Source organism: Archocentrus centrarchus, chromosome 18, assembly GCF_007364275.1.
Source record: "Archocentrus centrarchus isolate MPI-CPG fArcCen1 chromosome 18, fArcCen1, whole genome shotgun sequence".
NCBI classification, from domain to species: Eukaryota; Metazoa; Chordata; class Actinopteri; order Cichliformes; family Cichlidae; genus Archocentrus; species Archocentrus centrarchus.
In genome coordinates, this window is record NC_044363.1 from 2,538,866 (window position 1) to 2,565,528 (window position 26,663).

General features: G+C 39.2%; 2 protein-coding genes across 8 annotated transcripts in view; both read right to left on the reverse strand.

Annotated features, from left to right (window-relative positions):
* The window catches only part of LOC115796791 (uncharacterized), a 38,834-nt gene extending 20,467 nt beyond the window's left edge, over positions 1-18,367 (reverse strand). For all 4 annotated transcript variants that reach the window (XM_030753223.1, XM_030753222.1, XM_030753224.1 and 1 more), the window contains exons 1-11: positions 18,245-18,367; positions 10,645-12,624; positions 6,992-7,053; positions 6,561-6,599; positions 6,168-6,434; positions 5,656-5,945; positions 5,354-5,574; positions 4,937-5,071; positions 3,249-3,347; positions 3,054-3,115; positions 304-2,966 (exon numbers count right to left, since the gene is read on the reverse strand). In XM_030753223.1, the coding sequence (XP_030609083.1) occupies positions 304-2,966; positions 3,054-3,115; positions 3,249-3,347; positions 4,937-5,071; positions 5,354-5,574; positions 5,656-5,945; positions 6,168-6,434; positions 6,561-6,599; positions 6,992-7,053; positions 10,645-12,345 (5,539 nt within the window). In that variant the 5' untranslated portion in view covers positions 12,346-12,624; positions 18,245-18,367. The remainder of the gene's footprint in view (positions 1-303; positions 2,967-3,053; positions 3,116-3,248; positions 3,348-4,936; positions 5,072-5,353; positions 5,575-5,655; positions 5,946-6,167; positions 6,435-6,560; positions 6,600-6,991; positions 7,054-10,644; positions 12,625-18,244) is intronic.
* Positions 18,368-20,749: 2,382 nt separating this feature from the next.
* The window catches only part of LOC115797263 (zinc finger protein 638-like), a 33,972-nt gene continuing 28,058 nt past the window's right edge, over positions 20,750-26,663 (reverse strand). For all 4 annotated transcript variants that reach the window (XM_030753788.1, XM_030753789.1, XM_030753786.1 and 1 more), the window contains 5 exons: positions 24,617-24,733; positions 24,242-24,529; positions 23,800-23,913; positions 23,589-23,710; positions 20,750-23,480 (listed from right to left, as the gene is read on the reverse strand). In XM_030753788.1, the coding sequence (XP_030609648.1) occupies positions 23,406-23,480; positions 23,589-23,710; positions 23,800-23,913; positions 24,242-24,529; positions 24,617-24,733 (716 nt within the window). In that variant the 3' untranslated portion in view covers positions 20,750-23,405. The remainder of the gene's footprint in view (positions 23,481-23,588; positions 23,711-23,799; positions 23,914-24,241; positions 24,530-24,616; positions 24,734-26,663) is intronic.

A 26,663-nucleotide genomic window follows, 5' to 3' on the forward strand; every position in this document is an offset into this window, starting at 1 on the left:
TTCACAGGCCCTGATAAACCAGAGATGGCAGCAAACAAGGTAAGAATGTAATCACAGGAATGCACTGAGTCCTGTGAAACTCTTTTTTTAACATGACTGTTTTCTTTCACTATCATGAAAAAAATATTTTTTAATACGAGCCAACATACATTGTCCTACTGCCAGTACTGCCACTACTGATAATGGTGCCTATTACCCTACTGATCTTCCATACATTGTCTCTCATTTTTTTGCATGATATTTGTTGATAAGAGAAACCCAAAATATTAAACGGTGTTTCACATGCTTAAGTTTCCAACATACCTTTTTGTTGTGTGATGGTCTTCACACTCTGTACTGTCTGCTTTGCCTCCAGAGCAGTTGAGTGTCCGGCTGTCTGCTGTTGTATTTCTCCTTGTGCAGTTGTGGACTCTGGATCTGGTGTCATACTCTGCAGGATCTGTGATGATTCTGGCCTTTTTATGGTCATCTGTGGTGTCTTAAGTGGCTCAGTAGAAGACTTTGGTAGAGATACATCTAAAGTGGCCTCAGCTGTATTGTTTGATGGTTGACTCTCACTGGATTTGGTTAGTGAGGCCTTTCTACATGGCAACTTTTCACCATTGTCAGAACTTTGATCTTCCATTGACTCTGCAACTTTTGTATACCCACTCACCACTGCTCCAGTGTATTTGGGCTCTTTTGCCTCTGTCTCTGCTTTGGCAGATTCTGTTTGGTGCCTCACTTCAGAAGCTGTTGCATTTCTTATTTCAAGAACTTTGGCTGTGTTTTCAGTTACTGTTGCAGATTCTTGAACCTCTGTGTCCTCCAAGGTTTCTGTTTTCTTGATGATGGTCTGTGGTCTCTGGGGAAGATCAGTTGTTATAGATATCTCTGGTGTGGTCTCAGCTGTAGTGGTTGGTGTCTGACCATCATTGGATTTTGTTAGTAAGGCCTTTTTCTCAGCAGAATGTTCAACTTCCATGGGCTCTGCCACTTGTATATTCCCACATTCCAATGTTTGAGAGTGTTTGGCTTCTTTTTCCTCTACATCATCTTCAACAGATCCAGATTCCTGAACCTTTGTATCCTCCGAATCTTCTGCTGTTTTCTGGGGTGAAATTTTTGCCGGAGATACAGCTGGTGTAGTCTCAGTTATACTTGTTGGTGTCTGACCCTCAATTGATTTGGTTAGTAAGGCTGTTCTGTCAGCAGTATGTTCAACTGCTGTGAGCTTTGTCACTTTTGTATTCCCAGACTCTAGTGGTTCAGTGTGTTTGGCTTCTTTTGTCTCAACTTTGACTAATTCTGCTTGCTGCTTTGATTCACAAGCTGATACATTTTTTGTTTCAGGGACCTTGGTTGTGTTTTCAGACACTTTTCCAGATTCTTGAACCTTTGTATCCTCCGAGGTTTCCATTTTTTTGATGGTGGTCTGTGGCCCTTGGGGTGGATCAATCAGCAGTTTTGTTGGAGACATATATAGTGTCATCTCTGTTGTACTTGGTGTGTGACCCTCATCAGCTTGGGTTAGTAAGGGTGTTCTGTCAGTAGTGCTTTCAACTTCTGTGGGCTCTGTCACTTTTGTATTCCCCGACTCCAGTGGTTCAGTGTGGCTAGCCTCTTTTGTCTTAATATCAACTATGGCTAATTCTGCCTGCTGTGTCATTTTAGAAGCTGACACATTTCTTGTTTCAGGAACCTTGGCTCCATCTTCAGGTATGGCTGCAGATTCCTGAACCTTTGTATCAGTTTTGGGGGTCTTGAAAGTCTCTACATCAGGCTTATTCTCTGAAGCTGTAGATTTAGATGGTACATTTGTGGCCTGAATGTTTCCCAACAAGCCTTTTTGTTCTTTGATATTCTCTACCCTTTCAGCTGTCTGCTTTGACTCCAAAGCCACTTCAGCTGAGCTCCCTGCAGTCTGCTGTTGTGTTTGTCCTTGTGCAGTCGAGTCAGGTTCTAGTACTGCACTTTCGAGTATCTGGGATGAGGCTTTGCACAAGGTTTCTGAACTTTTGACAGTTGCCTGTGGTGTCTGAGATGGATCAGCAGGAGCTTTTGGAGGAGATTTAACAACTGTGCTGGCTGGTGGTTGATTCTCGGTGGACTTAGTCATTAAGGCCTTTCTACCAATACATCTTTCCGCTTCGCTTTCAGGAAAGCTTTCAACTTCCATGGGCACTGCCACTTTTGTATCCCCAGACTCCAATTTTTCAGTGTGTTTGACCTCTTTTTCCTTACCATAAATTTTGACAAATTCTGCCTGGTTCTTTATTTCAGAAGCTGTTGCATTTCTTGCCTCAAGAACCTTGGCTTGGACTTCACTCACCACCGCTGACCGCTGAACCTTTATTTCAGCTTTTGGGGTCTTGAAAGTCTCTACATCAGGCTTCTTCTCTGAAGTTGTAGATTTAGATGTGACATTTGTGCCCTTTAGAGTAGTTTCTTTCTGATTTTGTTTTCTTACAGTTCCTGCTGCAGGAGGAGGCTTATCCACAGTTGAGGCTAGCTGAGCTTGGGTAACTATGACCTTTGCATGAGTGACAGTTGCACTGTCTTTAATTGGTCCTGCAGTCTTGTTTGACAATTTATCCATCTTGACTCTATTTTTAGGTGCCACTGCAGAGCTTTTAGCATTGCTTTCAGATTTTTTGAACGTAGTTCTTTGTTTTAAGATACCAGGATCCTGCTGCTTGCCTGACCTTTTGGAATTATTGCTTCCTTTAACCTTTGATGCATTTTTTTTTTCTTCAACCGATTTTACAGCCCCTTTTGCAGCCATGTTGCCTTTTTTTAATGTTTTGGATATCTGTTTTGTTGAGATACTTTTTGCTTTGGAAACTAAGACTTTTGCTTTAGTAACAAGTTTGCCTGTTGTGGGTTTTTTGTCTCCAGATGGTAAAGATGATGGCTTTTTAAGAGAACTTCCAGCCACATTGGCTTTAGTGGACAAAAGGGTGGTCATCCTGGACTTGGCAGTTTTTCTGTGAAGAGGAGATTTTAATAAGATCAAATGAGAGACAGAAAGAGACTCTATAGAGATGAAGGTCTGAATGCGAAGCATATCTTACTTCTGTGAAGGCTTCCACTGTTCTTTGGTAAAAGTGGGAAGAGGCTTCTTTGACACAGCATCCTGTAAACATAGGCTTAGTTTGGATTAACATGAATATGTAGATATTGCTACATATTAACCTGCACATTCAAATTAATACTACAGCAATATGGTTAAAAGTTTGACAGTGACTGTAGAATGATATAATATATACCTGTTCTCCGACAACAGTGACCGCTGTTCCTTTTATGTTGATATCCTTCAACTTTTTCAGTTTCTGAGCATCATCCTCTTTCACGAAGTTCACTTTTGCCTGCAAATACACAAATTGAAATCATTTTGATTACTTGAACTGTAACGGCTATGTAGCCACTACATTCACACACTAAGGGACATATTTACCAAGAGCCAGAGGTCACAATCATAAAAATACAATGATGGGAGCCAAAAGATCTGTGGGTGATCTACTAACTAGTGATTAACACTGGTTCAAAAATAAGCAGACCTAATGAGGGAGCGAGTCACTGACTAAACCAAATGTTCCGTAAGCGTAGGTTTTCACACACATTTCTGTTCTGAAACAGCATTTCAGTTCAAGCAGTGGCACGTTTTTTAAATAAGAGTTAACTGTTACAAATTGCTCATAAAAGAGATCCTTAGGGTATGAAGACAAAAAGGACATTTCTATACATATTCACATAACTATTTCAATGGTTATGGAAAGATTTGCAGTCATTAAAAATAGTACACTCTCTTTCAATTCTATGTTTTTACTTATCAGTACATTAAAAAAAAATCATCTGACATTTTATACTCTGATGCTTATTTAACAAAAACTAAGCCAAAATGCAGAAGCAGTGTGTGAAAAAGTGATTCAACGGCTTGAAGAATCACCTTTAGCTGCAATAACCTTAAGTAATCATATTCTGTGTGACTTTATCACTGTGGGGCAATTTTGGCCCACTCTTCTTTACAACATTGCTTCAATTCATTGAGGTTTGTGGGCATTTGTTTATGCACAGCTCTCATAAGGTCCAACCACACCATTTCAATCAGCCCAAGGTCTGGTCTGTGACTGGGTCTTTTCAACATCTTAATCATTTTCTTATTCAGCTATTCTGTATTCTTGTAGAGTTGCTGCTGTGCTTGGGATCATTGTCCTGTTGTACGACCCACTTTCAGCTAAGCTTTAGTTGTGATACAGATGGCCTCATATTTGAAGAGGACATCATTGCAAGATGCCGTCAGGTAAGCTTTCTCCTGGCAACCCTTCCTAACAAGCCATACTTGTTCAGTCTTTTTCTAATTGTACGGTCATGAACTTTAACATTTGACATGCAAACTGAGACCCGTGGAGTCTGAGATGTAGCTCTTGATTTTATTTTATTTATTTATTTTTTGCAGTTTCTCCAAGCATTGAGGTGAATTTGCTTAGACGCCTACTCCTGAGAAGATTGACAACTGTCTTGAATGTTTTACACTTGAAAACGTAATTGTTTGGAAATGGCCTAAAATGATTCTCAGACTGATGAGCAGCAACAGCTTCTTCTTTAATATCATTGCTGACACCTTTCTCTTTGGCATCGTATTAAATCACACCTGAATGCTACAGAGCAGGAAACAAGTGGTCACAGTTGCTGATGATCAGTTAATCAAGTGCATTTAACTTTGAGCACCTGGCTGATATTAATCCTCTTAATTCCTATGGAAGCAGCAAGGGTGCACTTAGTTTTTCACATACTGCTTCTGTATTTTGGCTTAATTTTTAAAAACACCTTTATGTAAAACATTTGAAATGAAAAAGGCAGTATTTTCTTCTTTTTTTTTTTTTTTAATGTGACAGTATGTATTGTCTACTTTTATAGCAAAAACATATCAACTGGACACTTCCACTATACATACCTCTAGCTTGGACCTGTACAATACAACTGACTCAGTTTTTCCAAAGTGCTCCAAAGCAGCAACCACATCTTCATGAGAAATAGTCTTTAGAATCCCCTGTAGTCTAACCGCAGTTGAAGGCAAAGCTTGAGGAGTCTGTGCACAGAGACAGAAAATCTGAAACTTGCACAAAATGTAGACTTGACTGTGAAAAACAGACTGAAGCTAGCTGCTTTTATAATTTGTTAGGTGTAGACAAACATCTGTGATGAGGAGTCCAACAATAACTCCTGATGCGGAAAACTTTGTTTTCAAGGCTTTATTTATTTTTTTTATATATATATATGACAGATCAAAACATTTTGTCAATGTATTAGGCCCAAAAGACAAGGGGAAGAAAGAAATAATTTATCACACATTGTTACCAAACACACCAACCTTAGGTTTTGAAGAGGAACTTGCATCACTCTTTTGAAGTCTAGGTTTAGCTTCTGATGACTTAGTAGTCTTCTCCTTCTTCGAGGAGGATAATGAAGCAGAAGCAGAGGATGATAGTGATGTTAATGGTGACTTCATCTTGGCTAGCTCAGCCAGCAAGACAGGAGCTAATGTTTTAGCCATGGTCTCCAGGTCAGACTGTTTGGACAGAGACTGGAGAGCTAGAAGGACAAATGCAAAAGCGTCACACTTTGGTGGATGCTATGTATATTAAAAAAAACCAAAAAACCAAAAGGCTTTACCTGGGGTTTCCAGTAGCTGTTTAGCAAGTCTTTTTGTACTGCTGTTCAACGTCTTTTGTTGAAGCGATAACCTCTCTTCTGGTGATGGTCTCTTATGAGTTCTGCTCGGTGGCAAACGTTTATCATCTCTTCTCCTTGGCGGTGATCGTCTCTCATCACTTCTCTTTGGTACTGACTGTTTTTCATCCCTCCTTCTTGGTGAGGATCGTCTCTCGTGGCTCCTCGAACGTGAACGATAATGGAAGGAGGCCAGACGGTTGTACCGTGGTGAGAAGGAACGAGACCGGGACCTAATTGGAAGTACAAATAAAACTTTTTTTTTTTTTTTTCCCCAGGCTCAAGTAATCTAAAGGTAATTTTAAAAGTGGTAATAAAATATCTCAGAGCAATATTTCTGTTACAAATCCAGAGATGATAAAAAGGTTAATCGTGACACTGATGTAAATGTTCAGGAGACAAACATTACATCATGATATAATCCACTGGAACATAATTGTTTTTTCATATCAAACCTGCGAGTATGTCTGGAGCCATACGGTGATTGTGATCCACTACCAAATTTCTCTCTTCTCCCGTCAGAGCTGTAGTAGCGGTGAGGGCTGTTTGAGCGAGAACGTGTATAGCTACCGCGTTTAGGCCTTCTGCCATCTGAACCAAGGCGACGCCGTGGGCTGCGCGAGCAAGAACGGGAATGACTCTCACGCCTAGTTTTCTGGTGACGACGCTGGGAAGTCTTGCCAGAAGTGGAGGGCGATGGCTTTTTTTCTGTACCTGAAGCACTGATAAGAGCAATGGATTAAAAACAAAAAAACAAAAAAAGATATAAATAAGTGAAAGGAAAACTTGCAGAGCGGCAGCATTTTTTCTTTTATTTTTAAATTTTGCCAAAAAACAAAGATTTTTACCTTGGTAATGGTAGTACCTTACCATCCCAATGCGGGTATCTGTGAAAAAATAAATACATTAATTAATTACTTAAATCACACATCTATTAAAAGAAGAGACTTTTAAAAAATGCTTCTGCAACTACAGGAACAACATTAAAGATGATTTCTCAAAGGAGTGATTAACCCTGACAGATGGCCCAATAACCTACCAAAAATGTTAACTTGGTAAAGATGCCTCGTATTACATTTCTTTTTAAATCTTCAGATTAAATAGCCTCAGATTACATCTCTGAACAACCAACTCCAAAGCATCAGGAACAAGCAATATAACGAAAGACTATAACCACTCATTCTTTTCAGTATCTCTGTGCAGTGTTTGGACAAAACCTGGTCAGACCTCCCCAGTTATACCAATATTAAAGAAAAAGTTAAAAGAAGAAAAGATTGACCGTTTCCGAAGATGTTTGCAGTTGTCGAGGTGAAGGCTGGTATTCTGGTGAAGGAGCCAATCCTAGTAGTCAGAACAAGCATACATTAGGCTTCAGTAGGCCTCATTATCATCACAAGGGTTATCAACCATAATAGTTGACATGCTCCTGGTTTAAAAGCCATATAGTGATAAGCAATAAATGTCCAAACAAGTATGTCACATCTATTCAGCCAAAATCCTTAAAAGATTAAATCATTCAGTGTATTTACAGCTGACACCAAATAAGACGGCATGTAAGACAGGAGTCATGCATTTGGTAACCAAAACAAACAAAACAAAAAATGCCCTCAGTTTGGCATCATCTTAGCAGAGGTCAGGTCTGGATGAGGACAGAAACATAACCTGGGACTGGGCGGTTGATCGGAAAAAGGAGAGAAGTTTTTTTTTTTCCAATCTTTGGTGATTTTCTTTTCTTTTTTTTTAGCACTATACTGTGCCCAAGTCTTGAACCCCTCATTTCATTATGTTTTGCTAGGGAAATGGCTGCAGTGATTTACTGAAAAGTGCAAGCATAAATGGAAATACAGTACATCTTTCATTTCTTGCTCCAGCCTCTGACGGGGACGGTCGCATTCTATCTCTCTCCCTGCCCTCCCTATCTTTCCTGCTTGCTGCTTGCTGTGAGAGCGTCTCTTGCACACTGTTCGAATAAGAATAAGATTGAGAGCAATATGGATTTGGCAAACTGGGCCTTCAAGACCATGGATCGAATTTTTTCCACTATGAGATCTGGGAAAGGGGAGCCTGCGTGTCCGAGTGGAACAGACCCGGTTGGATACGTCATCGACTCTTGGAGCTCGTGGAGACCTGTGTGCTTCTCGGCCCTAGAGGTGGAAGACGTGGAAGACGCTTACATATTTGGCTATCTGGTAGCGGTATCTTTTCTGTTTGGGCTTGGAGGATACCTGATTTACCGTGAAATCAAGAAAACCTGGACGGCAGTTCGACATCTGCAGAGGCTGCCGACCCAGGTGGATGGGCTGACCAGAATGGTACAGACTCAGACTCAAAGCCTGATGAACCTGAGCCGTAGACTTGGGGAGTAGCAGGTGAGAGGGGTTCGATCTGGAGATAAGGTACGGTTCTGCTCAGTGAGGACGGTAACTAATGAATTTGGATTATTGGATTTATTGAATGGTTTCCCAGTGAGACTGAAGGCTGTTGAAAAAACAAGCAGCCTGTTCCAAAACAACATCTGCATTATCAGAATTCGGCTCCCTAGCCGGCCTTGGCTGGCAATCATATCTCTCCAGAACTATGTGTGAAGGCCGCTATCCCCCTCAGCCCTCTCTGTGATTTGTGAAGCTGGATCTGGTGTACCAAGGCTGCTGATGAACTTCCATCACTATCAGCAAACTGTTTGCCTGGGAGCTGGCATCTGGGCTCCACAATGCCCCCACCCTCTCGTCTCCGTCTGCGTCCCCTCCTGACCCTGACCCTACCCACCATACTGCTATCCCGGCTTTATATGTGCAATATGCTTTTTGCTGAGGTGTTTTTTGGAACCTCGTAAGGTGTTCTTTATGAACACAGTATGAGATGATTTTTTTGAACCTAACTATCCCAATGTATCTCTTTCTGTCTCTCTGCTAAAGGTAGCGCCGTTGTGAAACGGTTGCATGACCTCAGACATCTGTCCCCCCCTGTCTGTGTTATGTTTTTGTTTTGGATGGATGTTCTGTTAACTGCAATTTCCCCATTTGTGGGACTAATAAAGGCATTCTTGATTCTTGATACATAAAGCAAGTTTGTATAATTCTAACAAGTTTTAAAGTCAATATGTGGTATGACAACTTAATTCTTCAACACAGCCTGAACTCTTTTAGGCAGCTTTCTTGTAATTTATTTAAGTAGTCTTCACTCACTGTTGGACCTCTCTCCTGACCTTCTCTTCTCAATGACAATTTGAAACTAAATTTAAAATTTGGATTCATTACTCCATCAGACCCATTGCTACTGATTTTCAGTCCAGTTCTTTTGTTGTCTGGCATACCTCAGCCATTTCTTCAATTTCCCTTCCTTAAGAATGGCTTACTGACAGCCACCCTTTCACTGAGATCATTTCTGATGAGGTTTTAGTGAAGAGTAAATGGATCAATCTAATGGGCCAGATGCATCTCTCAGGTCCTAAGTTAACTTTTTGCTGTTTGTTTCCCATTTCTTAAAGACATGAGTTTCAGACACTGTTCATCTGCTGTAGTTTTTTTTTTCTTTAGGCTTGTCACATCTTCTTTTGTGCACCACTTGTTAAGTTTTTTCAGATTTTTTTTAAGGACACATTGCTTACCACGCTAAAATACACCAGGTTTTGGGCTAATAGCTCTTTGGGAATCACCTTGTTGGTGTAGAAACACTATTTTATGCCCACCAAACTGTGTTAGCTTTGGCATTTTTGTAGGTTCAACTGAAGAGGAAGAAATTATTTATTTTTGCAGCAGGCTGACAAAGTGCATAAAGATATAATTTAAAACAAATTCTTTGCCTAGTTGTCTGTTATGTGTAGACAACAGTGATTTATCCCTTGAGTTAGGTGCCTTTTTTTAAATCCTTGAATGATTCATAGGCCAGTGTTAAATAGTATAAACAAAGTCTGGAGAGCTATTGCTCAGGACCACTTAAAAATGACAAAGTCTTGGAAGCAAAATATAAAGAAATGAGGTATGGCTCAAGAATTTTGCACAATACTGTAAAATTTTGCTTCATAAACTCAAACAATTTTACACAAAATGATTGTTACTGTTAGCTATTAAATCATTTAAAGTACTAAAATTGATGACTAAATATGAGTGGGGGGCATCTTTCATCATCTTCCAGATTTGCATTCTTCATCATCATATCTTGTTTCCCCCTTTTTTTGCCAAAAGAATCCTCCAATTTTCCATCATTGTTAAATAAAGTCAGAAAAGGGGTTACTAAAAATCTCATAATGACTATTACAGGCTAATGCAGGTCAGAGATTACAACCTTAACTCTTTCCCCCATAGAGACGACATTTGACGACCTCCCCAATATGCTTAATGAGTTCTGACACCTCAATATTTATCAATAAAGATGTGGTATGATGACATTAGAACAGGTTCTGGGTTTTCCAAGGGTAGCCCTAGTAAGCTGTATAGGCAGAGATCACCCTCACTAATTTCTGATGCACACTCAGTCATTTTGTTCTGGAAGCAGGCCTGAAATATGACAGAAACCACTCAGTTCAGAAAAAAGAAACAAGGGTTGCCCCTAGTAGACGTCCAAGAGGGAAAGAGTTAGATTACAGATCAGAATAAAGATTTAGCTGTAACTGGGATCTTTGATACATTTTGGTACAAAATATTTTGCAAAATAAGTTGACATGGATAAATATTCACTTCCGCAGTTTGCAACTGAAAATTGTTTTTGCAAAATGGTACAAAACTTATGTTGTGGCAGGCTTTATTCGAATTACAGCTAAACTATAAGAATATGTTAGATATTAAAAAAGCCTTAAAATATAATCAGAGGTTGTCAAACTGCCTCCTCCTTGGTTCCAAATGAAAGGTTTAAAAAGTAATCAAAATGTCAGACACAAAAAAATACCCATTATGTCCTAAATGGAGACAGAATAGAGTACAGTCTTCTACTCACCTTCATACAAGTACATTTTTGCAAACACAGAGAACAGGTATGTGGAAAGGTTTGTGGTGTGGCTGCAGCATAGTCTTGCATCATGGCCAATGTTGGCATAGGAACAAAGTTCACTGCTTTAGGGATTATCTGAGGTAGTACGGGAGGAACTAGTTTTCTAGGTTGGTTTTGCCCCTTCGGCATTACTGGCTGCTTCTGTGCCTGCTGCTGCTGCTCAGTCTGCTTCTTCAGTTCCTGTTGCACTTGTTTTGGATGCATCTTCTTTTTGTTTATCTGCTCAGCAACCTTTGGCTCTTGTCCTTTGCTTTTACTCTGATCCTTGGTGCAACGGTCATCATTACTGCCAATGAGCACAAGGCCAGGTCGGTCAGGATGCACACCACGAACAAGACTAGGGGGTGGTTTGATTTTCAGTGCCAAACGGCAATCTGGCTCTGATTCTTTCAAAGGAACCGGTTTGGATTTGAGAAGTCTCAAGTCTGTGTCTTTCTTTGGCAGCGAGAAAGAACTGATGACTTCTTGAGATGCCTGGCTTGGCTGGGTCTGCAACTGTTGTGTTGGATTTCTGCTTACAGGAGGCACGTAGCTCTGCATTGAGCTATTACTAGAAACAGTACCCTGTTGGTCACATGAAGAAACCAAGGCACTGGTTTTCACTTCTGTCATACTTTTTTGGAGTGGTTCTCTATTGCGGTTGCTATCGTCGTAAGAGTCCATCAGTGACATACTTCCACTTGCACCACTGTTTGCTCTACTGCCACTGCTCCTTCCGATTTCATCGCCAAACCCTCCAGTGTATTTGCTAGTATGTCCATAGTCAATTACTTTACTTGGTTTGATAATTGGTGACAATGTGTCCTGGTGCATCCCTTCCCCTCTCAAAGAACTGAACTTGTCCATTCCGGTCATACTGGTGGTGGATTGAGGTTCAGGACAGGGTTTTGAATGAATGGTAGTTGTAACATTCTCAGCCTTTTTCATGCGGATTTGTCTTAAGATAAAAGGCAGGTTACCAGGGGTAATCTGGTCTTCAGGGTAAGTGATCAGATATTCCAAGTCCTCTTTTTCAAGCCCAAAACGCAAAAGGATGTTAGCAGCCTCTTGTGAAGTGTATTTAGGGTAACTGGAGTCACTAGGAACCACAGGTTTGTCTTGTAGTCGATAGTCATAATCACCTAAGCCTGGAATGGACTGCATATCACATTCCCTTTCACTGGAGGCATTAAAAACACTGCCACCACTGTTTAGAAAGCTCAGAGAAGTAGATGAAGAAAAAAATCTAGAAGAATCATCTTCGGTGGTTTTCTTGTAACTTGGCCAGTCCAAGGAACTGGCGCCACTTTTAAAATCAGAGTGTCTTTGAGAGGATGAGCACACTGGACTGGAGGTCACCCTTGCAGTTGAAGAAATAAACTTGTCTCTTTGAGTGCTGGTAAAACAAGGGCCCTGGTCCACAGGTTGGTGCCTCATCTCCTCCCTGGCTTGACCTATACGCATTTCTGTAGACCTCTCCATATCCTCTTCTGTAATGGCCCTACTCTGTGGTTGGGTGTATCTCACTGGAAAAGCATGTCGTGAAGGAACTGTTCCCAAAGAAGTGTCAGAAGTCACAGAGGATGCTCCAGAAGACCCAAGTACATTTAGCCGCTGGGTAGAACTTTGGCTCCCAAAGGGATAGGGGTTATGAGGCGGACGGGACATGGTTCACAAAGTTAAGGATGCCTCTGCCTCAGCAGTCAGTGGGAAGGGTGTTGTTTACAAAGTAGATATGCTGGAGGTCATCATCAAAGTTGTGACTCAGTGGCCGACAACAAGAAAACTATTCATCTGTGTCAATGCAAAGTGAGCTTTCTGTTAGCCAACCACAAAGATGTAGCCTCATGTCAGTAGTGAGATCTTTGGGCGAATTCCAAGTATGTGGTTTGACAGGAGCCCTGGGAGCAGGAGAAGGGATGCAACTCTCCAATAGGAATTATAAAACTGAAAAGTTAAAAACAAAGAACTGTATTATTGAACTGGTGTGGGCTTCAGCTTCCTGGATGGGTGAAATCCATCTGGAAGATCTTGTCCTGATTTGCTCGCTCTGCTGCTTCCTGCCAAATATAAATTCATCAATATAACATCAGGAGCTTTACTACCAAGAACAAACAGAGGAAGAAAAAGCATCAAAGGGCAGATAAAAAGAGAAAACAAGGTCACAACAAAGATAGAACATAAAAAAACATAGCCAAACTCATTTATTTCCCTTTCCAGACACAATTAAGGCTGGCACCAGCTGATCAACTGCAAAAATTTAACATCTAAAAAAGCAACAACAAAAAAAAAAACAAAACCGCAATTTCTACTTTAAAACATCATGATAAAACAATGATTAATTTGAACTTTTTATTGGGCTGAATGATTGTACAATATACATTTTCATGTTTTCATGAATAAAAAAAAATTGGTGCACAAAATGTAATTTATATCAGGTTTTCTGTTAACTGTATATTCAGCACATCTATCTAACATCTGGACACTTTGGTAGTCATCATACTGGTTGTACATTTTACCATTCTCTTAATCAGAATTGGTTGAATTACATTCAAATTGTTGTCTTCCTGGCAAAAACCTGTACTTTCTGTTATTAGCTGAAGGTCAGGATTTTGAAAAGGCCATTCTAACCTGTTCCACAATCAGCTTTAATGTGTTTGGTGTTATGGCCCTGCTGAAATGCCCAACTATGCCCAACATTTGTACAATGGTTTGAGGTGATGCTAAAGAATTCTTCAGCAGTCTGCCTCTTCATTATTAATCCACTCTATTCGATGCACCAGCTCTAATGGCAGCAAAACAACCCCAGAGCACCCTAATCCTTCATGCTGATAGTTTTCCCAGGGATGAATGCCTCATCTTTACTCCTCTAAACATACCTCGTTATCAGCAACCTAGACAGAAAATATTCGCACCTCGGTGGTACTGGACGACTGGGGAGAGGGGCTTGCTTGTGCTAATAGCTGCATCCACTTGCTAATTGTGGTAATAACGAACAGCTCTGATAGTGAACCAGTGACATTCTCAGCCCAGCACAGCACTAACTTTTGGCTAGAACCCTGGTTATTGTGGCCAAACAGGTCAAAGTTTCTTCCGATCACAGATCTTTCCTCCAGAAAGCTTCTTCATCCTTATGGTCAGTTGCCAACATTAGCTGAGCTTGAAGGTGTAAATTTTGGAACAGGGGTTTCCTTCTTCAATGGCAGCCTCTCAGTTGATGGTGATGTAAACTTGCTCGACAATGATCTTCCAGCAGCTTCCAATCCACAGCAGATCTGCTCCTTTGTGGTTTCTGGGTTGCTTCTGACTATTAAACCAATGTCTCAACAGCAAAGATTAACTTATACAACTGAACTGATGGCACTGATGATGCAGTTGTTTAGAAATAGCTCAGAGGCACATTCCCGATTTTTGTACCTCTATAATCATCTTCAGAGCTGCACTTATATCCTTTGACTTTCCCATTTTACTGTGTGTTGGTCTTTACCAATGAGTACTGTGAAACAAACCCTTTCTACACTGATCATAACAATGTAGACAGACTTTGGTCTCCACAAGTTTAGACATTTTCCAAATTTCATTACTACTAAATGTAGGCAGGTATACTGACACTTGAGAAAAACCCAAAATAAACCAAAAAATTTGCACCAAATTTTTGTTTTTTTTCTCTAAAAGATGTATGTTATGAAGTCATTCAGCCCCAGAAAAAGAACATTTCTCAAATTATTGAAAGAACAATATTGGCTTGACATTCCTGTCCATGATGAGTGTATGTAAACTTCTGATCCAAGCTGTGTATTGATATTGATTTCTTGTTTGAATGATGATAGCCATTTAGAAAAACCTAGACTGTATAATAAAAAAAACAAAACAAAAAAACAATTCTATCTTTGATCAAAATTCTGCAAACATTTCAGCTGTTGCTGATTTGGTAGGCAATACAGAAAAATCCAAGGTTGGCAAAAATTATTAAAAACTTTTTTAAAAAAGTAAAAGTAAAGTTGGTTCATCTTCAGTCAGTCCACAGAGTTTCATCACATGACCTTGTCTTGCAGTCTGGCAAAGCCCGAACCACTCTGGCATCTGACAATCTGCCAGTACAGCCAGACCACAAATCCAGCTTCACTTCATTTCTTTTCCTTGGATGCGGAAATTAGATTGAGTCAGATATCTTCATCTCCTTCCTTGGTGAAGCTGGTATGCAGGAAAATGTTCCCAGTATCCAAGTGATGAGAGAGTCAACTTCACAAAACATCATATTTTTGAAGCAGGAGCAAAAAAGTAAATAAAACTAAATGTTAAAAAAAAAAAATAAAATAAAGAAAAGGTCCAAATTGTCTGGGATGGAATATAAACGCTTCCAGACTGGAACAATTTCAGGTCATGAGAGGGTTCAGCAGCATTAAAAGAAGTAACAACCACAACATTATTATTATTATTAATAATGATAATAATCATCATCATTTTACAAAATAGCATCACTAGATGTTTCCTAGCAGATTTTGAACATCTGGACATTATGCATGCTGTGCAGCATACGAACTTGTAAATGTCTTAAATTAATCAGCAGCTGTTCTTATAAAATCTGGAACTGAAACTCTTGAGTTTCCTTTCTCACTTTCAGGGTGAGGGGTTAGGCCTGGGCAATTAATCAGTTTTTTTTTATTTCAATTAAAATTTTGGCTTCCAGTGATTAATGAAAGCAGAGTAGCCTCAATAAAATGATTCTTCTTGAGCTCTAAAAGAACCTTAAGTCAGTGACTTCAATCTAAAGCACATACGGGCAAAATAGTTCACAGACTGTCTCAATCCGGCCTCCTACTGCCTGAAAGGTATATTTTCGAAAAGTTAGTGCTTGGTTTTCAAAACAAGGACCGATTCCTACTTGTTATGTCAACCAAAATTCACAAAATTTCGCATAACTCTGCACTACGTGAATCATGTTTTGATTCAGTTTTTAACAGGGTGGCCCTCGACTCACTTTACAATATAGCCCTGTGAGAGCAACCCAATCAACAGGAAGTAAAATTATCAAGGTTTCTGCAGCTAAACCTGTGGAGCCAATAGCTGCCTGCAGCTGCTTTTGTCAATTCCTTTATTAACTGTTGGCTTGAGCTCTGTGTTGCTACTGTCCAGGTCTGCTGAGGCACACAAATCTGCCTAAGCAGTATTTCTGTAACAGTCAGCCTTGTGTCTCCAACCATCCTCTCCTCTTACTTTATTTTTCATTTAAATTACATATGAGGATCAAGAAAATCCTCCATAAAAAGTCACATTTTAATGTCAAAACTTCATGACATTTTAACTTACTGCATAAAAAAAAGATTACAATATTGAAAAAAATAATTACAATTATAATTTTTTCTATGAATGAATATGAATTACCTTTTCCAAGTAAATGTCCAGTCCATGAAGGATATATTTTGATATTATGAGCACCACATTGAATGATGATTACTGGGGGGGGCAAGATGTATAAGGCAATGTGCTCAGAGCTTTCAAATTATGCCAGCGGCAGGCGCATTTTCCTCCTACTTCACCACTCTGCGCCGTCTACTTTTTAATTTTCTTAAAAACATTTTTTTGCACCATCCACCGTCTCAATTTCCAGCGCCATGTGGACACACGTGGCACTATATATTTACGTTCTTTCAATCTGAACCATTTGATTGGTTCACGACTGCCACGTGTCTATTCATATCGTCTGCTGCCATCATGGCTTCGGTCTCAGTCATAAGGTGCCTGCTACTTTGACATGCACCCCTGCTACTCCAAAACAATTTGAAAGCCCTGTGTGCTGTGTCTGTCCAAAGAACAAGCTGACCTAAGAACATGCAGCTTTGAGTAATCTGTTCTGAAAAACAGATCTTTATATGGAAATATTGACACTACTTTGGGAAATTTTTTTTTGCAATATATCAAGGTTTCAGCTGAAAGAATATTACTGAAATGCCACTGCAAACCCAATGTTAAGTCAGTTAAGTCACAATCTCTATATTGTCTATACTATACATAGTGTATACATAGTCTATACTGTACATAGTGTATACAGTTTTATTTGTATATTCTGTATTTGTATTTATTTATTTTTATCTTTTCATACTTTCTTATTGTGTTTTCTTATTGTGTTTATAGTATCGTGTCTCTGTACAATAGCTTGCCGCTACTACACTGAAATTTCCCCATTGTGGGACAAATAAAGGGATTTCTATTCTATTCTATTCTATTCAGACCTTCAGGTTACAGGTGTGAAATGATAACCCTATTAACTTGCATGCAGAACCTGCCTGTGTTATCAAACCCAGTAGGAGCTGATGGTCCCACCTTCATGATTTGACTCTTCTCAGTGAAGGATTTCATTGCTAACACATTAAAGGAGTTAATAAAATTTCTTCATAATACACTAACTCCTCTACATTATATATATTGGCCAAGGTGAATAATAAAAGTACTCTGCTAAAAATGATAAATTACAGAGGAATCACCTCATTCCCTTGCTAATGCACCATCAGTTTCCACACGCAGTCACATATATGTGTAATAACATAACCAGCGATCAATATGAGCAAAGCATCAAAGCAGCTGGGAGGAAATCTGTGGAGACGGGTGACTGTCCTGATCTTTGTACCTCTTGAATAGCAGAGCACTTTATTATCAGAGACTTTTAATTGAAAGAAGACTGAAACTTTGTGTAGTTTGGGGTAACATATTTATTTTATTTTAATACCAAAATAAATCTTGCTTTGAAGTAAGTTGAGTCTTCTTTTTATATACTGTCAATGTCAATTACAGTTCTGTGCAATGCATCTCTAGCTGTTTTAATTATCTAATCCTGACCCAGTATTTTTTAAACAATTAAACCTTACCAATTAGTTTTATTACTAAAACCTTGCAACCTTTTTTTAATGGTGGTTTTATATAAATAAATGTACTTACTTATATTACTAACCAGGTACCTTTTGTATTTATTTCACAACTTGTATAGCAGCTTATTTAAAAAATAAACAAATAAATAAAGCTCATTAACCCCATTTCAGCAAAGTACTTCAACAAATCCACTAAGTTACTTTCCACAATTGGTTTTATTCCTGCCACAATCTAATGGCACTGATGGTGGTGGGGCATTTTAAAAATCCTGCAAATGCCCTGGTCTGTACACAGTCCTGATGGTGGCTCTTTGATAATTGACCTTTGTAAATATCTGGCTTTCCTGCGAGCCACTCCTCGGCCCCTATATGCGTTTCTTCTTATGTTACATAAATGCTATTTTTGAAACGTATTTTTAAAAAGAAATCGTAATGACAAATACTATTTAAGAAAAGGACGCAGAACCGGTGAACATTTTACAGCATATGATACATCCAGATCTTTCCCATATGGATGCTAAGGGTGCCATCCCAAGCTCACACACACCCCTGCATGAAACAACCGCTGCTATTTAAAGGCCTCCTGTGCTAGCTCTGAGGTTAGCTTCTAGCTAAGGCTAAAAGCGGTCACGGGCGTGCACACACCCGCGAAAACTAAAAGCTCGGCGCTCCTTGTTTGATAAGAGCCTGTCGTTACATACCGTTCGTAATGAATGTATACCCCCACAGCTCTGATTTGCTCTGTGTTGTCCTCCGGTGGCTTATCTTGTGTCTAGATGCAAAACGGCCAGCATTTAGTGTGATGTCACACACGGGCGGCAGGAACATCCGGTTTGGAAGACCAGCCTTCAAAATAAAAACACAAAGTTTGAAAACTGGCTTTCTCAACAAAAATCTATAATTTGGAGTAATAAATGTATCACTAAAAAAAAACGCTGTAATCAGTTACCTACCCAGTGGTATAGTACTGTGCAAAAGTCTTGAGCCAGCCTTCATCTCTTAAATTGTGCTTCCTAGGAGCCAGACTTTCTTGTACTTGTAATTGGTGGTCTTGACCAAGAGTTATCCAGGATTTCTGGAGGTCTTTCAACATTTTTTTTTTCTTGGACAAAGCTTTTTACTCTCTCAGCTGCAGACTCAAAGCTGTTTAAGGGTTTGAGAGAAAGGATTAAATATAAAAACAGAATTCAAACATAGGCTTAGTCTACATACAAATTTGAGGTGAGGGCAGCAATGACAGTGTAGATGTCCTGTTTTAGAATCATATATGAACCCTTACAAAACAATAAAACTGCTGTAAAATTGTTTGCTGCCAACAGCAAAAAATAAAAGTATAAAATTAAGAATCTATTACTCATGCTCATCAGGGAAATAAAAGATCTTAGATACCGAAAACCTTTAGGCCTTCCTGCGTTCCCTGCTGCAGAGGTCTGAGTGATGTTTTCTGGACAACTGATTGATGATTTCATACCTGTTGACCTCTAATCTGGAACCTAACCTGCCCTTGAGCAGGTTAGGTTTGCAGCCTAAGTAAAAAGGGAACCATCTTCACAGTACAGAAAGCCTAGGGATAACCTTGAAGTTGCCTGGATAAGCCTGCTTTGTATATAGGGCCCAGGGAGAGCCTGGCAGACTCTTCTCAATGAACTGAGAAGCCCCAAGTCTTCTGTTGGTCTGTCATAGACTGTGTTTGAGTCCGTCTGTTATGACTTTTTGCCTATTTTGTCTACACTTGTGGGTTTACTGAAACTGTATTTGAATAAACTATTTTTCTGCAATTTGAAGCTGCATCTCACACTGGTCTTTTTGCCCATTTTTTGATTAAAGTAGTAATAGTTTTGAGAAGGTTTAGTTTAGAGGGTATAAGAAGGTCTTCAGCTTTAGTTTGACACCTTTTTCCCGAGCCTTCTGCTTGAGCCACCTCTAACACTCAAAAACATCTTTTTAAAAAAAAAAATAAAAAAATTATTGCCCCCTGTGAGGAAACACTGGAAATACATCTTCCTGCTTTTTTTCCCCCCTTTAGCAGGGCTCTGTCTTAGAGCAACTTCAACTTGAAGTAAATGCGTTTGCTTGTATAGAGAAATGAGTATGTAGATTGCAGATGAGGACCCTGAGCCTGTCCATTTAGGCCCAGTTTACATGACAATGTTTCCAGCGAAAACTGTTATTTTGATGTGTTTCGGCCTCCTATTTACACGAAAATGGAGTGAAAACTGTAGCTTTTGGGCGCCTGGGTGGCTTAGTGGTGAAGCCGGCGACCACATACATATGCCGCGGTGCGGGTTCGCGTCCCGGCCTGTCGCCAATTTGCCCGCGTGTCTTCCCCTGTATCTTTCCCCCATATCCTGTCTCTCTCCACTGCTAACAAAAAGCTGCTGTGGCCAAAAATGAAAAAAAAAAAAAAAAAAAAAAAAAAAACTGTAGCTTTTGGAAATTGGGGCACTTACACATGCGCACTATGATTGCAACCATAGTGCTCATGTGCAAGTGCCACCGTTTCCAAAATGCATCGTATTTGTCCGTTTACATGGAGATGGAGGCCGGAGCATTTCAGAAAAACTTCCACTCTGGAGGCTGTTTGCAAAAAGTATGGTTTTCACACTGTTCTCGTGTAAACTGGAGGCCAAAACGCATCAAAACGACACCGTTTCCACTGAAAATTATGTTGTCTAAACGGGGCCTTAGACTGACCCTGATTCATTAACATATGAATCCATGAAATTGATGGTAATTGTCTATGAGTGCTGTGTATTGAACATTTTACACACATTGGTGAATTAGATCCTATAGGATCCAGGTTTCAATGTTGAAAAATTAGGACCATTCTAGGCTAAATTTGGTGGTTAATGCTCACTAAAAAGTATATTATCAAAGAAAGTCAAATTAGAAAGCCATTTACTGCTGCTGACACTTTTCTTTTAGTCTCAAAAAGTACTCCTGTAAATAAATCAAGATGCAGCACTTGGGTAGGTTATTCCACTGCACTACTGATGCTTCCTTTTTTATCCTGTTCATAATCACAAACTGTCACTGAGTGAAGCAAGCCCAAATAATATGAAGCCACTGTCAGAGAAGCTTGCTCTGAACACCAACATAAAACAAGTCGCTTTCAAATGCTTCACTGCTGAGTAAAGTGACTATAATAGACATGGATCAATTAAAGAACACTTCAGGAACTCTACCACAATAACTACACAAACACATACAAAAAAAATCAAATTTTATTTTTCAGTATGAAAGTGCATTTTTATACCTGAGTAAACGTCAGAACAAAACAAGTATTACACTGGCAACTTTTTTATAAAATACACATTTAAATAGTTTGGGTAGCAGAAATATTTATATTATCTCTGTTACCCTAATAGAAAAATTTTTTCTGTATCTTGCAATTTTAATTTTTAGTCTCGTTTTTGTCAGTAGGCAGAGAATAAAAGCGTTTAAGAAACCACATTATTTTGTATGTATCTTTCAAGCATTATGCACTGCAGAATTGGAGCATTAAATATCTATATCTATTACCTTATATAGGTCACAACAAAATATATTCTTCAAAGCTCCCAAAGGAAAAGAAACACTTCAGCAGCATGAGATGCGACACAGTCTCGAAAATTGCAGTCTACAAGGCAGTTGGCTGAAGGCTGTGGCACACATCGCAACTCATTTCATAAAGACAACACAATTATTTCTTTCTAAACATGAATCCTCATGTTTAAACACAATGAAAGTGCACTAGTTTACTCACTACTTCCTCAGTGGGAAACCACAGCCCGGTGGCTTCACGATATTCAAATCAGACCACAGTTTTCAAAGCCATAAAGAATCTCCACCATGGCTACTACTTACAGCACAAATATGACAGAATTATACCCTTAAAAAGAAACAAAACAAAAATATCACAAAGCAACAGCATCCCACAGACCAACACATGTACCGTTAACCACTGAAGGTAGAAAACTGGAGATTAACAAGCTTCTCTGCTCAGAAATCCATACGACAGAACATCCTCACATGCACGCGTTGGACCGTCCCCCCCGCTCTCTGGAGACATCTCTCCAAGTCTCCACCATAAATCTTGCATCCATAAAGCAAGTGGAGAACACCACACTCTTAAGAAAATGTTTCTCAGATTTACAGGTGAAGTGTTCTTATTTGTTTGTGCAACCCAAATTCTCTATGACAGATTTTTGAACAAGTTAACAGTCAAAGAGCCATGTTGTAGCAAAGTCTTGCATATTTATCCCTCATCCTACCAAAATATTTAACATACGTGGACTCCAAGAATAATTTACTGTGATAAGCAATCATAATAATCAAAATAATAATACTGACAAAACTTATTTCTTCTCAAAGCACTATTAGTTAGGTAACTAATGTCATCTAAAGAAAAAAAACAGATTATTATTGTTGCAAAGTTACAATTGATTTGCATATTTTGTAAAACGAAAATCTATAACTTGCAGCTTTAATCAAAACTACAATCCACACTATCCCCTGAAACGCCTCACCTAGGAGGTGTCCAGAGCTCATGACACCAAAACAGAAAACAATGTGGCATCATTAGATACAAATTGATTACCAAAGTCATTAAAAAAAGGAATGATTAAAAAACACCTGTGAAATATGACAACAAACGAAAATACCTCTGGAGTCTGCACAGACCTCAGTTGGTAAGATGAGGGTTAAAGGAAGAAACAGTTCAAACAGTTGTGTTTGTCATCAGCTACAACCTCTGCTTGGCTCACAAGCCAGCATCACACAGCTGAAAAACCTGAGGCCCGCTGACCTGTCCCTGAAATACCCACTGCATGCCACAGCAGTGGAGAGCCCATATAAAGAAACCAGTCTGTGACAACTACCAGCTGGCAAACAAACTTAACTCTTAGACTCAAACCTTCATCTGCTTGACAGTTTTGACCCTGACAACATCTGGAATCCATCCATTGAGGGTGGGCTGGAGCCTATCCCAACTGTCAGATGTTGAGAAGCAGAGTACACCCTGGACAGGTCTATGGTACTCTGCCATAGGGCTAACACAGAGAGATGGGCTACCATTCATGCTCACATTCACACCTACAGCCAGTTTAGAATCATAAATGTATGTTTTTGGACTGTGAAAAAAGCCACACAGGCACTGGGAGAACATGCCAACTCCACACAGAAGAATCCAGGACAGTCCTAACCACCACACCAGCACACAGCCCTACATCTGGAAACATCTTTATTTAATACACTCTTATTTGGACCGTATAGACATTGTAAATAAATCCAAAAGAACTCTATACTTTTCAACACGCGTTCCACTGCTGGTATCTCAACACTATGTGCAGCATATTAAGCAGATCTTGTTGAGCCACAGTGCAAACAAAGGAGTTTTATCTTTTCATTTTTTTATGCTTCTTTTCTTTTAAAATACAGGATTCCTGGCCATTGACACACATATACACCCATGTTGTTACATTAACAGTTGTAAACATAAGCAAGAATATTTACCACAGACAAAACTGTCTACTGTTAAAGCCAAAATGGCCTGGAGAAATTTGACGCCTGTGTTATTTCCAGGTTTCCCCTGGATTTATTTTTTTTTTAATATTCAGTTGACTGTAAACTCTAATTCTGACCCGTTGGGGGAGAGTTAAACTGTAGCACACCGAGGTGCCTAGAAGAACATTTGAAGTAAACAATCTGAACTGTAGCATCGTGCTGACCACAACAACTCAGTCACCACTACACAATCTACCTACCTGTCAGCTTTTTCCTCCTTATAACTTTGTCCTTTTTCCTCCAAATAAATAAAAATCTAGCTTTCAAAGGTGATAGGGGCCAAACTTATACCAGGGTCAAATATTCAGTAATAAACGTTCAGACAGAAGCAGAGTCTTGAGGCTTTCTTGTTGATGTTCCTGAGCGTCTTTGTCTAAGCTCATGGTGACGTTTCTGGAAGGAAAAAAAAAAAAAAAAAAAAAAAAAAAAAAAAGGGAAAATACATATGAAAATAGATATGAGGCAAAACATAGTTTTGTGTGTTTAATCTCGTGTATGTACCTGCAGGTTGTTGTAGTGTCTCTGGCTTCTACAGTGTAGGTCTTTGGCGGTGCTCTCAGCCAGAAAGAAAACAGAGCAGAGGTTACAGAAATACCCCCATTTAGGGACCACATACTCTTGACCTGGAGAGGGGCAGAAAAAGGAACAGGATATAAATAAATAAGCTTTGAAACTAAAGTTATCTTTTACATTAATTGTGTCCGTTTCCTACCATGTGGGATGTTGGGGTCGAAAGGCAGGTCCAAGTTATCGGTGACACAAGGAGACTGAAAACGAGACCGCTTTGCTTCGGGTTCAACAAGCTTGCTTCTTTGTTTACTGAAGGCTGAAGCAGAAGACAAAAGTCAATAATACATTTAAACCTGACAAATATTCTGCAAATATTTTAGCAACTAATTTAAAGCATTCAGCAGTTAAAGCTTTCCAAATGTCTTGATTTGTTCCTTTTTGTACTGAAATATTAACTTTAATTAATCTTTCAAATAAAAATGACAAAGTTTCATTCGTTTGTCTGATTATGTCAGAAATGTACATTCTGAACAAAAAGCAATCAGGCAGCTGCAACTTTATCAGTGTAACTTTTCAGAATAGTGCATTTTACTGATTTAAAAATCAGCTTGGTGTGAACTGAGAGCAAAATTACTTCCTTGAACCTTTAAGGTCGGTCCTGCTCTGTCTTTGCTTGCCCTCTCCATTCTGTGGCTGCTTGTTAAGACAGTCCGGCTCTGGCTGCTGCTCAGCAGATGTAGGATCCATATTGGATCGTCTAGCTGCTTCCTCCTCAGTTTTCCAAATCTTTGTTTGGCCTTCACGTGACAGTGCACACAACTCCCTGTCCGGTGGTGATAAAAAGGAATCCAGTGATGTGGGAGGCAGTGATTCAATTTTATCTTCTCTCTCATCTTTTTTGGTTTCTTGTTTCCCACTAGTAGGTTTTCTCACTACAGGAGAAGACAATAAATAAACTTAGTTTCTTGTTTTAGAGCTCTGATGTGACTGTGTACCAGATATAGCTGTGTTTGTGTTACCATGGGTCTGTCTCGTTCTCTTCTTGGCTCGACCGCTTGTCTTGGTTGTTATTGCTTCATTTTCTTCCTCTTCAATCTCCCACAATTCATCTACTGTCACAAAATTCCCATGCTTTTCTAATAAATGAAATTAAATAAAGATTCACATTAATACAGAAAACTTCCATTTCCATAAAAGACAACAATGTGATGTCCTAGAGGGGTGCCACAGAGTTCATCAACGAGACCACTACTTTATTTTTGTAAACAATTTACTACACAGCATTTAACTTCATGCTGATGACACCACTATGTATAGTGAAAGAAAGTTACTGACTCACAACAGGTTTACAAACAGAAATGTACCAAAGAGAAAAACCTATTGTATGAAAAAAAGCTGAGAAGTAGGAGAGTTCCCAGTTCTCTGAATTTCTATTACACTTCAATAAAATCTCAACCTTCTTCTTCCACTTTCATCAGTTTCCCATTGCAGATAACAGGAACAAGAATAAGCAATACTTTAGAGCAATTCCAATGAACCATGCATCCATCCATCTTCTTCTGCTTATCCTGTTCAGGTTTGGGGGGGGGGGGGGGGGGGGGGGGGCTGGAGTCTATCCCACCTGTCATAGGGCGAGAGGCAGGGTACACCCTGTACAGGTCTCCAGCCTGTTGCAGGGCTATCACAGAGAGAGAGACAACCATTCCAAACTCACATTCACACCTATGGGCAATTTAGAGTGACCAATTAACCTAACCCCAGTAACTGCATGTGTCTGGACTGTGGGAGGAAACCAGAGAACAGGGAGGAAACCCATGCAGGAAACCCATGCAAACTTCACACAGAAAGGCCTGGGCCAAGGTGGAATCGAACCCAGACCTTCTAGCCTAGCTGCAGTAGTGCAAACCACTATGCCACCACGCTGCCCTGGTTCCAATGAACCAATTGACTTAAAATGCAAAGCAAAAGATTTCAAGAAGATTAAGAAAACCTAGACTCTCTTTTTGGGCTGACTATTCAACTACTGTTATACAGTGCTTAACAAATTAGACAACCTGTCATACCAACCAAACAAAACATATTTAAAAAAATCTGTCAGCAACTTATTTAAAACTAAAAATTATATTTATATGGGCAAATAAACTAAGACAACACATTGGACTTCTCTAAGTAGGCAGAAATGAATCAAATATAACACGCAAACACAATTTTTCTCTTCAGGAATGCAACTAAATATCTTAATAAAGATGATCCATCACTGACGGGGAAATCCCGAATCCCTTATTGAAAATATAAAATAAATATAGAAGTCAGAATAGCATCACAATCCCATTTCATAACAGAAAACCCTTCAGCAGATATCTCATTAGCTTCTGCAAAACCATTTTGCCCTAATTTGGAGGCCTTGCTCTAAATTTTTATCCAAATATCTTTAGTCGCCCTTGGGTTAGTAAAGATATTATATATATTCCAGCAATTACATGTTTCCAATATTAACAAAACTCATTAAACCAAAACAATGTTAAGCATGCTGTAAGAGATTGATATTCTGTCATTATATTTATCATTTATGCAAATACTTTTTGGTAACCACATCATAGTAGACACAAAATTTCCATGGTCAACAGAGAAAGTAAATACTGTACAAGGGTGTTAACTACGTAACCTCCTTTATATAATCTATAACAATAAGGCAGCCTTACAAGGTATTCACATCATATTATTTTCATGTGTATACAGATATATTACTACATAATGCAGCCATACTACATAATGTGTTGATATCAATTATGTATAACATTACTATAATCATAAGGCAACCATGTAAAAAACATAATGCAACCATGTTGTTTACATTTGAGCAATATAGCTGAGCAGTAGGTATGGCTTTAATATTGCTAAATAAAGTCATTGTCTTTACTATTTATGGCCATGAGGCATCCCTGACCCACATGATAGACAATGCTAAGCCAATCAGAATTTGGCATCACAGGATAATCAATAAGGCTGCAGCCTAGATCTGATGTTATAAATTGACTGGCTCTTTACCTAGAAATTTGTGATTCC